Consider the following 16,724-nt stretch of genomic DNA (forward strand, 5'->3'; position numbering starts at 1 on the left):
TCTTCTTCTTCGTCTCCCACTTGGGGGATAGGGAGGAGGTGATTACGATGCCAAACCTTTACCCGGCCGTCTGTGTCTTTAATGCGATAGACCGGGAGGCCGGGCATCTGTGACTCTACCTCATATACGCCATCTCTCCATCGGTCTGCCAGTTTATGTTTTCCGGGGACTCCCAAATTACGAAGTAACACAGCGTCCCCAGGACGTAACTCTCGATACTTGACTTTGTTGTCGTATCGTCTCTTATTGCCAGCATTCAGTTTAGCTGTAGACTTCTCAGCCTGTTGGTAAGCTCGCTGCAAACTGTCCTTTAGCCTTTGCACATACTTGAAATGGGTAGCATTGTGTATCCCATCCGTTGAGACTCGAAGACGCACATCCACGGGAAGTCTTGCCTCCCGCCCAAACATGAGGAAGTACGGGGAGAACCCAGTGGACTCATGGCGAGTACAGTTGTACGCGTGTACCAACGTTTCTACGTGACGACTCCATTCTGTTTTCTGCGTTCCCTTCAGAGTTCCAAGCATGTCCAGCAGGGTTCTGTTGAATCGTTCGGGCAAGGCATCTCCTTCGGGGTGGTACGGCGTCGTCCGGGATTTGGCGACATTCAGCATTTTAAGTAATTCTCGGATTAGAGTACTCTCAAAATCTCGCCCTTGGTCAGAGTGGAGTCGGTTTGGAAGACCGTAATGGACGAAGAACTTTTCCCATAGCACTTTCGCGACCGTGATAGCCTTCTGGTCTTTTGTGGGGAAGGCCTGGGCATATCGGGTGTAATGGTCCGTGATGACCAGCACGTTACCGATACCTCGGCTATCAGGTTCGATACATAAAAAGTCCATACACACCAAGTCCATTGGACCAGAACTCTTCAGATGGGCCATAGAAGCTGCTCTGGTAGGCAACGTCTTGCGTTGAACACACCGGACACAACGGCGGCAGTGTCGTTCCACCGCTTCCCGCATCTTGGGCCAGAAGAACCGGTCTCGGACTAGCCCAAAAGTCTTCTCTACACCGAGATGCCCGTGTTCATCGTGTAGGGACTTCAACACCAGGTATTGTAAGTTCTTAGGTAGGACTAGTTGTCTCCTATCCGGGTGGTTGTGGTATTGCACCACCCGATAGAGCAAGTCATTGTCGATTTCAAATTTGTCCCATTCTCGCATGAGCAAGGCCACCAAGTCATTGGGCGCACGTTTCAGAATGGCTGAGTTCCTCTTTTCAACGGCGTGCCTGATGATACTAGCAACCGGATCTCGAATTTGGTAGTCTACCAGATCTTTCCACCGGAACACCTTGTCATGCGTGAGGTGCATCCCTTTTGGGTCGCAGTAGGCGGCGGGGACAGCCTGCGACTGGCATCCCAAGGAGTCGGCCACTCGTAACTCGGAGAAGGCCACTTGGTCATTAACTATGGCTGCAGTTTTACACATAGCCCGCACTCCGGGGCCGGGAAGTTCTTCCCATTCCTCGTCATCGGGGGTAGCGAGTAGTCCTGGCCTTCGGGAGAGGGCGTCCGCCCCAATATTCAATGGCCCCGGCTTATACTTCAAGGAGAAGCGGTAGTTACTGAGGGCGGCCTGCCATCTGTGGCCGGCTGCATCTAATTTGGCCGACGTATTGATGTACGTGAGGGGATTGTTATCCGTCCTTACCTCGAAGGCGACACCGTACAAGTAGTCGTGGAGCTTCTCGGTGATCGCCCACTTGAGAGCCAGAAACTCCAACTTGTGGACGGGGTATCTCTGCTCACTGGGTGTCAGACTGCGGCTGACGTAGGCTACAGGCCGAAGACCTTCGGGGTGCTTCTGATGCAGGACAGCACCCAGCCCATTGAGGCTGGCATCCACATGCAGGACATACGGTTGTTCTGGATCAGCATAGGCCAGCACTGGTGCTTCTGTCAGACTTTTCTTCAAGTTCAGGAAGGCCCGTTCACACTCAGGCGTCCACTTATCGCCAAACGGTTGCCGGGCCGACGTGGCCTTTCTCCCAGTATCTTCAGGGTATATCTTTAGCAAATTGTTCAGGGGTTTAGCTCGACTAGAGTACCCCTCCACGAACCGACGGTAGTACCCGCAGAAACCGAGGAAGGACCGCAGTTCCGTGACATTATCGGGACGTGGCCAGTTCACCACAGCTTCTACCTTGGCTGGATCAGTAGCAATCCCCTGGGCAGACACGATGTGTCCCACGTAGGTCACCGAGGTGTGACAAAACCTACACTTGTCGAGTGATAGCTTCAACCCTTCTTGACCAAGACGATCTATCACCTTCAGCAGCCTCTCCTCGTGTTCTTCTAAGGTCCTCCCGAAGACAATAATGTCATCCAGGTAAACCAGACACTCCCGGGGAATCATGTCTCCGATAGTCTTTTCCATCAGTCTTTGGAACGTAGCAGGCGCCCCACATATACCTTGGGGCATACGGGTGAATTGATAGAATCCCAGGGGGCAGACGAAAGCTGTTTTTTCCTGGTCTTCCGGTGTCATGGGCACCTGATAGTATCCTGATCGGAGATCAAGAACGCTAAACCAGTGACTCCCATTCAGCGCATTCAGGATCTCTTCAATGCGCGGAAGGTTGTACTGATCCGGAATCGTGCGATTGTTCAGGGTTCGGTAGTCGATACACAGTCGTATGGACCCGTTCTTTTTCCGCACCACCACTATGGGCGACGCGTAAGGTCCTCGTGATTCCGTCACAATCCCAGCGGTTTCCATGTCTTGTATGGCGTTCCTCACATCGTCCACATCCCGAGGGGCAAGGCGACGAGAACGTTCCCGGAATGGAGTGGCATCACTCATCCGAATGGTATGTTGGGCACTGCGGCTGCACCCCACATCCATCTCGCTCGTGGAGAACACATGTCGTCGTTGCAGCAACTGGGTGGTCAACCGCTCCTTCCACTCTGTGGACAGCGTCGACTCGCCGAAATTGAAGTCCAGATCGACTATCCGCTCGTGCGCGGTCGCCGCCTTCACCTGAGGCGTGGCTCCCACCCGGCTGACCGGATATATGCATCCCAACTTCTGGTCGACATCAAACTCCATCGGAAAGGGGGAGAGATTCTGCACATACATGTGGCTTCGAATAGGGATCTTAGCTGTCCATTCCCTTACTTCGGGTAGTACTCTATAACCTCGCTGAACCTCTTCTTCTTCAGGCTCACTCTCCAGCGAGAACAGTTGGTCGTTCTGGTCTCGGTCAGGATAACAACACCAGATGGCCATCTTTTGCACTCCCCCTGGTAATATGGTCGTCAGTCCTCGTTGACGATTGTAGAGGTCCCCATGACGCTCCAAGGCATACACCCGATGGCACTCCTCTCGTAAGACGGGGTCTAGGAGCGAATCGGCCAGCGGCAGCTCGTTGGTCTCTTTCAAGTAAGCTCGAATTATAGCTTGCACTATGTCCGCATTGGTTCCCAAGATGATGGGGTATTTACAATGGTCGTGGGGCTCCGGGCATACCATGGCCGCTACCTGCATAGGGTGCTTCTTGCCGGTGTTCAGTTGGAGTATGTCCAGCTGGACCCTTGCAATCCCATCGATGGGGTAGTCTTCATTACTCAATCCCCTAACCTTCATATGTTCGGCCGGCCTCAGCGGGCAGTGTTGAAGGTGCTGGTCATAGAACTTGCGATATATTATGGTCACTTGTGACCCGGTGTCCAATAGGGCCGAGGCGTATATCCCTTCTATTACCACGGGCACGATGGCCGCGGGGCCCACTTGACTGCAAGCTTCACCGGGGGAGGCGTCCTCACTGGGGCCAGCGTCAGCCGGATAATCCGTGGTTCCCTGAGGGGTGTTCACCTCAGGCCCGACGGTCTGGGCTCGGCATACCATCGATCGGGCTGTGCTTCTTCGGTCGGGAGGTTTTTCTTCCGGTTGGTCCTCCTTCTCCGGACAATAGTACGAGATGTGGCCCTTCTTCCCGCAGTTGTAGCAAGATACCTCACGGCGGTCCGGACGACTCTTATGCGTGGATGAGGACCGCTCAGAACTACGACTTTCCCGAACAGACGACTTGGGGGTCGTTTCCTCCTCTGGTGTGGAAGGTTTCTTACTCTTTGGGGCCGAGGGGGCCACAGGGTCATTCTTGGGGGTAGTTTTGGATTTCTTTGATTCATGGAAATGGCGCTGCACTTCATGGTCTCTTATGTAGTCCATTAGTTCCCCGTACTTAGGGGATACTGCTGCGATCGGGGCGGCCCGCATCATTATAGCTATGTTGTGATCAGGCAACGACCCCTTGAGTAGCTGTCTGAACCGGTATCGGTCTGCTTCGGCCGCGGAAATGATATGCTTGTCCAGGAGGGTGCCCAGGGACAGCTGTAGGTCACAAACGAAGGCAGATAAATCTTGTCCTTCACGTTGTCGGAGGGCTTTGAATTGAGCCAGTAGCTCATCTTCGTCGTCTTTTCTGGCAAAGGATTTAATTAGCATTTCCACTAGTTCCTGGGCAGTAACTTCTCCTTCCACGCTCCGGTGCGCTCGCACTAACCGAGCGGCGGGGCCTCGGAGGCACTCGACCAGTCTTTGTCTCTTGCTGGCTTCAGAACACGACCACTCCTCTATGATTTGAAGCGTATGGTCCCTCCATGCCTCGATCCCCTCTTCTCCCGTGGGCGTCGGCAGAATCCCAGAGAAGGCCTTGAGTTTCCGGTAGTTCTGTGCTTGCGTCGAAATGGTTACAGCTTCTGTTAGTTGGGAGACTATAGTGTTCACGTCAAGATTCCCACTAAGGGCCTGACTACGGCTCCCCGTTCCTATGCTAGGCATGGTTGGGGTCCCGCCAGACCGTTCATCAGGGTTGGGTGGGATGAGCGGGCTCCGTGCCCAGCTGGCGGTACCTCCTAATCCGCTTGGGGTGAAAGAGACCCTAGGGGGGTCCACTCGGTGAGGCGTACTGGTCACTCGTTGGCTCGGGTGTAATCCAGTACTAGTGGACGCTTCTTCAGGAGATTGAGAGTCAGCGTAGATCATGCGGCAGTCCTCTGCGGAGGGCTCGGGTAGGTTTAATACCTTGGGGGCCGTTTCTAAGCATATGTCACTCATGGTGTACAGGAGACAGGTGATCCCCCGGCCAGCAATATCCAGTTTATAGTCTATCACCCGGGCGGTGGCCAACCCCGGGCAACTTCTTACTTGTGTGCGCACTGTAGATAATTCTGTATCCATTGCTACCCCGGTCACTGCAACCGCACGTCTTGGGGATACTTGGTGCGCTAAGGCCCAGGCATGGACATCCTGCGGTGACGGCACGGACATGATAAAAATATGAATCGGGCAATTTAGAAAAAATTTTTGGAACAGGGCACCCCAGGACTGGATCTCAGCAGCGCCTCCAAATGTAACGGGTGTTCCCCCACCCACTCGCAGATAATACTGTGGAAGTGTAGGAACATGCAAAGTTACTCAGGTGTGGTGCATTACCTGTTGGCTCACAGGAGGGCTGAGCTTCCGCCTTGGGGAACCTGGGGTACATACATCTCATACATCTCTAGGTGCAACGCCTCCACCTGGGAGGGATCCCAACGGAGTGGGAGGAGGCCCTCACAGGAAACAACCACACAAAGCGAATGAATGTAAAACAGGACTGACTTTACTGCATAGCAACATATATCAACACAAATCAACATGCGCCACGGCGGATGCTAACCACACTGGGTGTCACGGCGGACACTAACCACACCAGGCGTCACGGCGGACGCTACCACCTCTAGGCGTCACGGCGGACGCTACCACCTCTAGGCGTCACGGCGGACGCTACCACCCACAATGTGACCCCACCCTGTGTCCAGTAACCCCCACCCAAATGTCTCGTACTCCCAGAGTCAAATACCACTGTACATGTGTGTGTGTGACTGCGCAGCCACTATGTTTGGTGATAGGCCTGGTTGGTGCACGTGAGTTGCCGGTTACCTGCCCGGGCTCCAGCCACGGGTACCGCGATATCAATCCGCACGATCCGACGTCGTCCTCCACACCGCGTGGGTTGAAAGTCCAGCGCGAACAATGTCTCTCCTTGTGTTAGAGTCTTTGGTGGTGTTCTGAGCCCAGAACCCACCTCGCAGGGCCGCACGGCTTCCGCTCTGTGTCCCTGACTACTTGATCAAATAATGGGGCAGTGTCCCTATCTAGGGCCTGTCCCTAAGCTCCACAAGCTATTAGGTGACTCAGGACCTAACTGGGACCTTGGGGGCTGCTGGCCTATGCAGAGGGTCACTGACCCCTGCACCCACCTCTTACCCCTAGCTGGTCCGGATCCTGAGTGACTGCGTAGCTGCAAAACCCCGCGAAATGTATCCCCTTGCTAGCAGGGGAATCTGGCCTTCTGATTGGCTCCCTGGCGTCAGGTGTCTCTGCCCCTAAGCACCCTGGGGGCTGGCAGCCTATTCTCGCGCATGCGCGAGCTATCTGGGGCCTCCCGCGCTAGCGGCCTCCTGCGCATGCGCGAGCTCACTGTCATGGCGGCGCCCTGCTCTGCTAGCCGCCGGGCCGGTGGCAACGCGATCGCGGCCTTAGCGACGGCCCGATCGCGTCCCCGGCAACCGGCCTGCTCGCCGCTCGCGTCCCCGGCAACCGCCCGACCGCTTCCCTAGCAACCGGCCGCAACCACGCGCGCAACGGGGAAGAAGGGGTGAGTGCGCGAGGGGGACAAAGGAGGGGGCGAGTGCGCGAGGGGGACCTGGCTACATCAGGAACAAATCCAATTGCTTGCAATGGGTGTTTTGTTATTTGATAAATATGGCATTTTTTTGGCACTGGTTTTGTAGCTGAAAGACTTTAGTGGAGTGAATGTAAATGAGCACAAATTAATTATCTGAAAAGTGCAAGTGATATAAAAAAAAATCGAAATGATATAAACAGTGTTGAATGCAGCTCTTAAATAGACAAAGTTCCTTTTGTCTAAAAAAGTGAAATAAAGCCAGGAATTTGTAGCGCAAACAAACCTGTAGTGATAATAAGTGTATTCGCGATAATTAAAACAAAGCTTACATGGGGGAACTTTTCGGATCCAAATCAGCATGTGGTTTAGAAATCAAGTAGATCTAAATCTGCCAGGGCTGTAAGAGAAAATGGGGAAAAAGAAAAAGGGAAAAAAACACAATAGTGTGATACCATAAAAAATAGACTATTGTATTGAAGAAAAATGGCAACTCACAAACATAGAATAAATATAAGCCTTGAGATGCTGTCTCTCATGAGAGGTGTAGATTCCAAACTCTCCTGGCTTGTAAGTGTGGATGATGGTCAGAGTCCTCGGAAGTTGCTGACCATATCAGAGTTAGCAGCACTTTGCCTTGCCGGTCTTGTGTCTGTCTGTGCTTAGACACAGCTTCTTCCACCTTGCTCCGCGACATCAGCACGTCGCGTCACTCGGGACCCGGATGGATTTCCCTCAATTTGCTGCAGGAGGAGAGACCAGAAAGTGCATAGGCTGGAGAACACTGCAGACCTGGAAAAACGTTGGCACCAATCCAATGTGTTTCACTCATTAAATGAGCTTCCTCAGGGATTAGTAAATCCATCCGGGTCCCGAGTGACTTGACGCGCTGATGTCACAGAGCGGAGCAAGGCACAAGAAGCTGTGTCTAAGCACCAACAGACACAGGACCGGCAAGGAAAACTGCTGCTAACTCTGACTTGAAGTCAGCAACTTCCGAGAACTCTGACCATCATCCACACTTACAAGCCAGGAGAGTTATGAATCTACACCTGTCCTGAGAGACAGCATCTTTAGGCTTATATTTATTCTATGTTTGTGTTGCTATTTTTCTTCAATGAGACAAACAATTACACTTGCCTAGACAAGTAAAGGAACCCCTATGAACAAGCATTCATGAAGTAATGAATATAGATTTAAAAAAGTGACCTTTATTAGTGTATACGGGTAAAACAAGTGAAGAGCTAAACACATAACACACTTAAAAAAGTATTAAACCGACCACCTTACAGTTATAATGGTGAACTAGTAAGAGTGGTAAGTCAAGGAGCTATGGGTAACTGGCACCTATAAAGAATCGTCAATCAAGAAATAAATGGTGCCTCAGTGTGGTGTGTAGGTATAAGAGAATCTAGTGTCTGTCAGTATCGTATTAGACAGTCACACACTTTTCCCACCACTTCTGATAGAATTGTCACTCGTTGAGAGTACTAGGAATGGCTAGGGTTAAATAGCAGGTAAGTTATGCATCAAGCAAACGTGCTAAATGTATCCTAATATAGTCAGTATTAATGGTAGGAAGTACTCAAATATATGGAGTAGACAACAATTTAAAATGGTCCTTCAAAGCAACGCAGGATAAAAAGTACACAATGCTGAAAAATAGGCTACTGTGTAGCTGGGAGAATAAGGCTGTGAATAGGGAGCCTTTAGTACATAGTTAGACTGTTTCCACATGAGGTCTCCCTCTAGGCAGACTGACAGTAATCAACGCTTCAGAATGCCCAAGCCTGATGAGTGCAGGAACAAATAAAGATATATAATGAACTGCTACTCTGGATCCTCTGAGGACAGCGTTAGTGAGTAGAAGAGGCTATCTAGTCCATGGATATATACTAGTGTGGACAGTAGTATTAAAAGGTATTGTAATTAATATAGAGATGCCTCAGGTAAGTCGCTAAAGGTCTGCGACTTTTGTGAATAGTGTGGATTAGATGGTCATAGTGAGCAGCTACTCAGCATAAAATTATCTTTATTTGTTCCTGCACTCATCAGGCTTGGGCATTCTGAAGCGTTGATTACTGTCAGTCTGCCTAGAGGGAGACCTCATGTGGAAACAGTCTAACTATGTACTAAAGGCTCCCTATTCACAGCCTTATTCTCCCAGCTACACAGTAGCCTATTTTTCAGCATTGTGTACTTTTTATCCTGCGTTGCTTTGAAGGACCATTTTAAATTGTTGTCTACTCCATATATTTGAGTACTTCCTACCTTTAATACTGACTATATTAGGCTACATTTAGCACGTTTGTTTGATGCATAACTTACCTGCTATTTAACCCTAACCATTCCTAGTACTCTCAACGAGTGACAATTCTATCAGAAGTGGAGGGAAAAGTGTGTGACTGTCTAATACGATACTGACAGACACTAGATTCTCTTATACCTACACACCACACTGAGGCACCATTTATTTCTTGATTTGACGATTCTTTATAGGTGCCAGTTACCCATAGCTCCTTGATTTACCACTCTTACTAGTTCACCATTATAACTGTAAGGTGGTCGGTTTAATACTTTTTTAAGTGTGTTATGTGTTTAGCTCTTCACTTGTTTTACCCGTATACACTAATAAAGTCATTTTTTAAATCTATATTCATTACTTCATGAGTGCTTGTTCATAGGGGTTCCTTTACTTGACCCTTCTACCCCTGGCACCGTTCTATAGACAGTAGCTTGAGCTTATCCCCGCCTCTCCCCACTCCCCATATTACCACTATTTTTCTTCAATACAATATTCTATTTTTGATGATATCACACTATTGTGTTTTTTTCCTTTTCTTTTTCCCCATTTTCTCTAACAGTCCTGACAGATTTAGATCTATTTGATTTTTATACAACATGCTGATTTGTATCCGAAAGATTCCCCTATGTAAGCTTTGTTTTAATTATCACAAATACACTTATTATCACTATAAGTTTGCACTACAAATTTCTGGCTGAAAGACTTTAGTGTATACCTTGAAAAGGGAGGTACCTAAAAATATACATTTGGGTGTGCAGGCATGAAAGTTTCCTTGTACAGTCATGGTGAAAAGTATATGGTGTATGGACAAGTGCACAAAAAAACATAAAACTACATAGTAAGAGAACGAGAACAATGTACCAAAAAACGTACAATCTATGTTTTTAATTGATTTAATTGATTTTGTTTTAAGTGATTTGTGAAAATTCATTAATCTGCCACAGTGTCAATCAGGGCAGAAACTCCTGTTGACTTCTATGGGAGATTTTGTGCAAAAGTGACCCATTCTGCAATACACCCAATAAATCAAAGTACAGCTTAATCCCGTTATAACGCGATCCATTACAACGCAAATCTGCTTATAATGCGATACAAGTGTGGCTCCCATTTTTCCTTATTTATGAATACTTTACAACACGATGATTGGTGTCTTAAATACTTTATTGTACAATGCATACAATTGTACATTATTTCTAACATGATCCGCTTATATCGCGATGTGATTCTTTGGACCCAAAGCACAGTGTTATAATGGGGTTGAGCTGTAGTTTTATTATATTTCCAGCGTTGTATATGGCACTTTGTAAAGGCAGCAATTGAGTAAATATTGGTAAAATCAACAATGCTCATTTATCTACTAAAAACAAAGGAGACTCATTAATATTCGCTGCACTTTAATATTTGATCTCCAACACATTTGTTATACTTCGTGAAACTTACCTTGATGAGTGACAATAAAAAGGTGTTCATCATGGATTTTATTTCCCTTCTTTTGACTTTGTAGTTCTTGAGCGTCCAGCACTTTATCTAGCTGAAAAAATAAACACAAATATTTTTTCACTGTGTTATTATCTATTAATCTAGCGATGTATTCAGAATTAATTTATTCTCTGTGGTCAGTTATAAATATAAGGTAGCTTAAAACCTTTATATAATTTAATCAATTAATTGCTGGAACCACACTTATCTAATTAACATCTTTGTGTTATGTCTGTCTGAGCTGAATAGGCACAAACCCTCCCTTAATTATTAGTCATGTGAATCTGTTTAGAGTATTTAAGTTAGTCTATCTTCGCTGTGTAACATCTTACGTGTCATATATGACGTGTCTGTGGAGTTAATATTGGAGTTAGAAGTTAGACTCTGCACTTCAACAACAACAACCCTGCAACAGTGAGAACATTACTTTCTAAATGCTGTGACGATTTATACACATCTATAGACTCAGTTTCTAAGTTGCTGCTTAATATTCAGTGCTACACTGCCCTTCCAGGCCTGATTTATACATCTTCTCTTTCAACTCATACTCTTCTTATCCTCCAATACCTGGGAACTATCTCCTCCAACCTCTCTCCCTGCATCTCATTATGCCCTCCCTATTGCTTTTTCTGTTTGCGGTTTTCTCACTCTTGTGTAAACTATTCCATTCTCTCCAACTTTGCCTCCACTCCCCACCTATGCCTGAGCCCATTTACACACCTCTATGTCAACAACTTCTACACCCATCAATAAAAAGTGCCTGCCTAAACCTCTATTCACCTCCTCCCTCTCTACCCCTCCTTCTTGCTTCTGGAGTATCTTCCCTAATTTTGGACCAAGCCATATACACACCTGATCTCACCCATGCCTCCCTGCCACCTCTTTCCCTGCTAATGGTGTCAACTCATCTAACTTAACACAGACCAACCTTAAAACTCACATCCTTAAATGAAGCATTTAATTAGCCTGCACTCGTGGCTACTGTCCCACACCCACATTCACTCCTACCAACCATTGTGGCCAAGCACTGCGATCCACTGCATGTTTTCCCTCACTTTCTGTCTCTGTAACTCTCTCAACATGTCACTTAGATTGTAAGCTCTCCGTGGCAGGAATTTCCTTTCCTATTGTCTGACTTTTCTGCTCTTATTGTATTATTATAATTCCCTGTACTATATTACCTTTGTGAAGCACTGAGAACATGGTTGGCACTATATATATATATATATATATATATATATATATACTTATATATATATATATACATATATATACATACATACATACACACACACACACACACACACACACACACACACACACACACACACACACACACACACACACACACACACACACACACTGGACTATTAGTTACACTGGAATAAAACCTGGTGATTTGTAATATATTGTGGAGGATTGCATTTAATCATGTGGGGCAAAATGGTGATAAGCTCTTTTACGATAGGTTGCATGATTATTTTTACAACCAATGGTGCAAGTCATATTTATTCTTGAATAATAAAAATCAATGTAACAGAAAAAATACTGTAATATAAAAATGTAGCAGCACAACTGTTATCATGAATCCCATATGTGGTTCGTTAAATAGATTTGCACCAGCAGTATTTGTAATACAAATATATACTATATAAACATCAGCATTTGGAATAAAGATTACACAAGACTTAACAAATGTAATTTATGGACAAATGCACAAACAAAATATGGCAATCAATGGCTTAAATAGAACGTACCTAACTGGTTTTGTAAATGTGTGGTTGTGTACAGGTTCTCATATAGTAGCCACCTGTCCTATGTATCTTATTTCTGTTACAGTAGTTTATACTGATGCAGCAACGAGTATCCGAACACTTGCCTTTGAAAATCTGGGGCAATCTCCCTGTAATGCTGCAACATTTCTGTGACATTTCGGCAAACAGAGGAATGGCCCATTGGTTTAACACAATGGGGGTCCCTGGCAGTCCCATTCAAACTGAATGAGACTGCCAGGGACCCCCGCTGTGTTAATCCGATGGGCTGCTTTGCCGAAATGTCACAGAAATGTTGCAGCATTACTGGGAGATTGCCCCAGATTTTCAAAGGCAAGTGTTCGGATACTCGTTGCTGCATCAGTATTTACTTTGCATTATGTTCAGTAAATTGTAGCCCTGTGTGATCTATCTCTAATATAATCATGAATCAATTTTAATTTACACCTCATATTCAATTTCCTTTCTTTTGGAGATTTCAGAATTGACCTGGAAATATTAATGTACTGTATGTTCTTTCTTCTAAATCAGTTCACCCCTATATGTAACCTTAACCTTCTTGATCTTTATCTCCATCAGAAATGCTGAATATTTACTCAAATACATTTTAAGCTAATTGGTGAAATGAAGCCAATGGAGTTCACCTAAATAATAACTGATATACTGTAGTGAGCAGTATGTATTGTATTCAGTGAGATACTGTATCTATATTGATGCCTGCAAAATATGGACTGTGATAGATACAGTATGTATACTCTCTCACTGAAAGTTTGTGTTTGTCATCGGTTATGGTACCTTTAAAAAAAAAAAAAAAAAAACACAAGAGAGTTCTTATATCACTGTGTAGACAAGCTTTCCAAACCCTATGGATCATGTTTACTAAGTGGTGCTATTTCCTTAGACACCTGAGTTCTAATGCTTAAATGGTGTTAAGGTTTCTTATGGAATAGCATTATAAAATCTAGTTCCTGAAATGCTGATGTATATTTTTATCCGCAATTATAGGGATAATTTCTTCAAGCACAAAAGTGATCTAAGCATAGCGGCATGTTTAAAAGATTAAATCATCTTATTGAAGCCTGTTTTTAAATAATAATAATAATAGTAATTTGACACGTGTAGGTATTTTTTCCATGGTAAATAAATTCTTTGGAGAGTTTTAACAATCTTTATCAAGTGTATTTTTGCCAGCCCTCAAAAACAGAGGCATATTGTTCTTTGTTTGCAAAGTAATGAAATACAGCTGCAGCGGCCGGTTTTCGAACACTTCAAGCATTGTGTACATCGGAATACCGATGTCATGACGTGGGATGTCTTCCAAACTTACCGCCTTAAGACGCGAGTGCGGCGTGTGCAGAAAATGGCATTTTAGAGTTCTGTTTTTTAAACACCTTAAATTGACACAGTAGCACAGTACTGTACACATTGCAATTCATTAATTTCATTGCACCCAAAGAAACAGAATCCATGAAATTCAAACAAAGCAATCGCGATAAATGCGGGTGCCTGGGGCGATTGGCCGCGTTCATGCCGCGTGGAGTACAGCTGAGCACACAAAATCGGCACCGTGATTTGTTTAAATAACGGCCACTGCAGCTACAGCTGATTTGCTTGAATCTGGTGTTCACAGAGAAATGCAGTACAGTATGTATATTTTTATTCACAGAGCAATTGGAGCAAGTACAGTATAGAAATTATTTGATGGGGAGTGGGTCTAACTTCATCAGGAGTCAAGGAGTAACCATAAGGCCATACTAAAAATATGTTTCACTTTATTCCTTTCTCACAAGATATAGTACAAACAAGTAAACAGTTATTTTAAGTGTTATTGAAACCTTGTTTAATTAAGTAAATGATTGCACGGATATGTTATTTAATTACAGCATGTTTTTTACCTGCTATTTTATACATGCTATAAATGGACTGCTCCATTTTATTAATGCATACATATGGACCGCTTCTTTAAAAAGATACTGTATATAGTTACACAGACACCATAATTTACAGTAGGCACATCTTTGGACAATGCAGTCTTTCTGAGCTTGAATTTTGTGTTTAAAAAGTTATCAGTGAAAAGAAGAAAGCTTGCCTGTTTTTATAGCATCAAGTACATCACTTGCTATCACTTACTTGTAGATAGTCACCATAAATCAGTCCACCTTTGCTTGCTTTATTTATCCCGTCTTGTGATTCGTCTTCATTTGTATTATCTTCCAGAGATAGTTCATTCAATCTTAAAAATAAGTCATCCAGTTAGACAAGCATGTAACACACAGTACTAGCACAACTCATGGTTTACAATATTATCACAACTAAAAATTATAAGTAGTTCAACGCAATATTGTATCACCTACAATATATTTGTCTCCATGAATAACCCAACCCATTATTTATCAGCTATAAAATAGTTTACTTACTTGTACTTTCTCCCTATAAAAGGGCAGCCACTCATTGTTTATGTTGGGTAGTTCACTAGAATATACAGCTTAACTGGCCTCACTGGAATATTTACTCAGGTTTTATACCTGCTGATCATGTTATGTAAACCAATCGCCTTACTGCTCTCTTTTCTGCCCATCTAAAGTCAATAACTATTAACCAAAGAGAGAGATACCTATCTCAAAGTGTCCCTGTTTGCTGTTAGGAGCTGAAATAACCAAAAACTATGTTTGAGAGATTCATAAAAAACTATTTTATTTTAAGAAAAATATGTAAGAACAAAATGTGACTGGAGGAGAGATTGGTAGGTATATATATATATATATATATATATATATATATATATATATATATATATATACTCTGTAAGTGCCATGCCCCCAGAAATTTCCACACACCCCAGTTTGCGCACCCCTGATATATACATATATATATATATATATATATATGTATATATATGTATATAACAGGGGTGCGCAAACTGGGGTGTGTGAGAATTTCTGGGAGGGCATGGCACTTACAGAGGCCCCGCACTCTTCCCCAAAGCATTTCAATTAAATGCCAGGGGACCGCGCAAGGCCTCTGTAAGTTCTCTTATCTTGTCTTCGACAGCTTAATGCGATGTGTCGCCTTGTCAGCGTGACATCACATGACCCCGTGGCGTCATTTGGTCCCGGAGACAAGGTAAGGGGGCGGAGAGCAGGCAGGGGTGCACAGGGCAAAAAGTTTGCACACCCCTGCTGTACTGTATATGATACATGAATGGACAAATTATTTGGAGAGGGAAAAAGGTGTCTTAAAATCCCAGCTCACCTGGGAAATGCTAATTTGGGAGACAAAACTCGTTTGAAAATAAAGTGAAGTGGTGAGCAATAATGGCCTCATCTTGTGATAATCCACGTTTCAATTAAATAGACGTGTGAATCAGGAGTTCCATCCAGTATTCACTGGAATGGAAAGAGGTCCTGCTGCAATTGAAAAACCAAGCCCCACCAGTAATATGGGACAAGTATCTCCTCAACTTTATTAACCTCTCTATGCATTATCTTCTAATTTTGACACAAATGTACCTGTTCAATCTGTATAATCTTTACTGTAAACTATTTTGGTTATACCATTATTTAGTTTCATTGTACCTTTAATTTTTGCATATAATGCTAGACTGTTTTTTGTGTGGTATTTTTTTAAAGGAAAAAAAAATCTGGAGGTAGAAACATTCAGAATATATGGTCGATCTTCATTTGAGTTTTTCTTGCTTTCTTTCTGTTTTGGAAATTTAAAGCCAGATGAGGAGAGGATTTTAGTATATCCCATTTCTCACTGTCCACCTTTGTGGAATTAGCTACAGATACCATCTTGTACAAGATTACTATTGCTGGCTGCAGGAACATGGACAGGTTTACAAAGGCATTGAGAATACTATTGTAATACCTCATTCCCTGGTCAATAAAACAAGACTATCAAAGTGTGATGATTATGTGGAAGTGATAATCAGTGTCCTTTATTTACCTTTTCCTCAGGGTGCTGATGTCCATGCAGGGCTGGTATGGCAAGCAGTAAAATAAATGATAATCGGCACCATGAACATTTTTTTAAATTCTTTATTCACATAATAGACAGTCATTCTATTTCTTCTTTGAGGGCCCACCAAGCACCCCCAAAGTGGCACATTACTTACCTTGTTGTCACTAGATTTATGGCAAACCATTGCCTAGCTGACGTTGCTCTTTATTCAGTGGAGCCTTTGGCAGGGTGCCCTCTTGCTTGAGGCTTCACACCATATCACCCTAAAAAAGCTCTTTCGTTTCTCACCCACTAAGTGCAGAGGTATCTGGTAGCTACAGGATGGCACTCCAAGGTCCTTACAAGGAAGCTTCCTATGGAGAACCTCACCATCCCCTGTTGAGAGTAAGATATGCCTCAGGGCCATATAGAGAGGCCCTTTTTCTTAGCTGTGACCCTTCCCTGTGTAGAAAATAACAAAGGTGATCCTACTACTCATCCATACACACATAGTTTCACACTAACAGGATTTATGATATATACAGCGAGAT

At 44.6% G+C, this 16,724-nt stretch overlaps 1 protein-coding gene across 3 annotated transcripts in view; it reads right to left on the minus strand.

Moving 5' to 3' along the window:
* TDO2 (tryptophan 2,3-dioxygenase) overlaps window positions 1-14,742 on the minus strand; it is a 44,218-nt gene extending 29,476 nt beyond the window's left edge. For 2 of the 3 annotated variants that reach the window (XM_075612684.1, XM_075612678.1), the window contains exons 1-3: window positions 14,649-14,742; window positions 14,362-14,464; window positions 10,421-10,511 (exon numbers count right to left, since the gene is read on the minus strand). In XM_075612684.1, coding sequence (XP_075468799.1) covers window positions 10,421-10,511; window positions 14,362-14,464; window positions 14,649-14,683 — 229 coding nt within the window. In that variant the 5' untranslated portion in view covers window positions 14,684-14,742. Of the gene's footprint in view, window positions 1-7,007; window positions 7,076-10,420; window positions 10,512-14,361; window positions 14,465-14,648 lie in introns of those variants that run through there. The other variant, XM_075612693.1, reaches the window with a different exon arrangement.
* Between the last annotated feature and the right edge of the window lie 1,982 nt (window positions 14,743-16,724).

The sequence above is a fragment of the Ascaphus truei genome, chromosome 1 (genome assembly GCF_040206685.1).
Source record: "Ascaphus truei isolate aAscTru1 chromosome 1, aAscTru1.hap1, whole genome shotgun sequence".
Classification (NCBI taxonomy): Eukaryota; Metazoa; Chordata; class Amphibia; order Anura; family Ascaphidae; genus Ascaphus; species Ascaphus truei.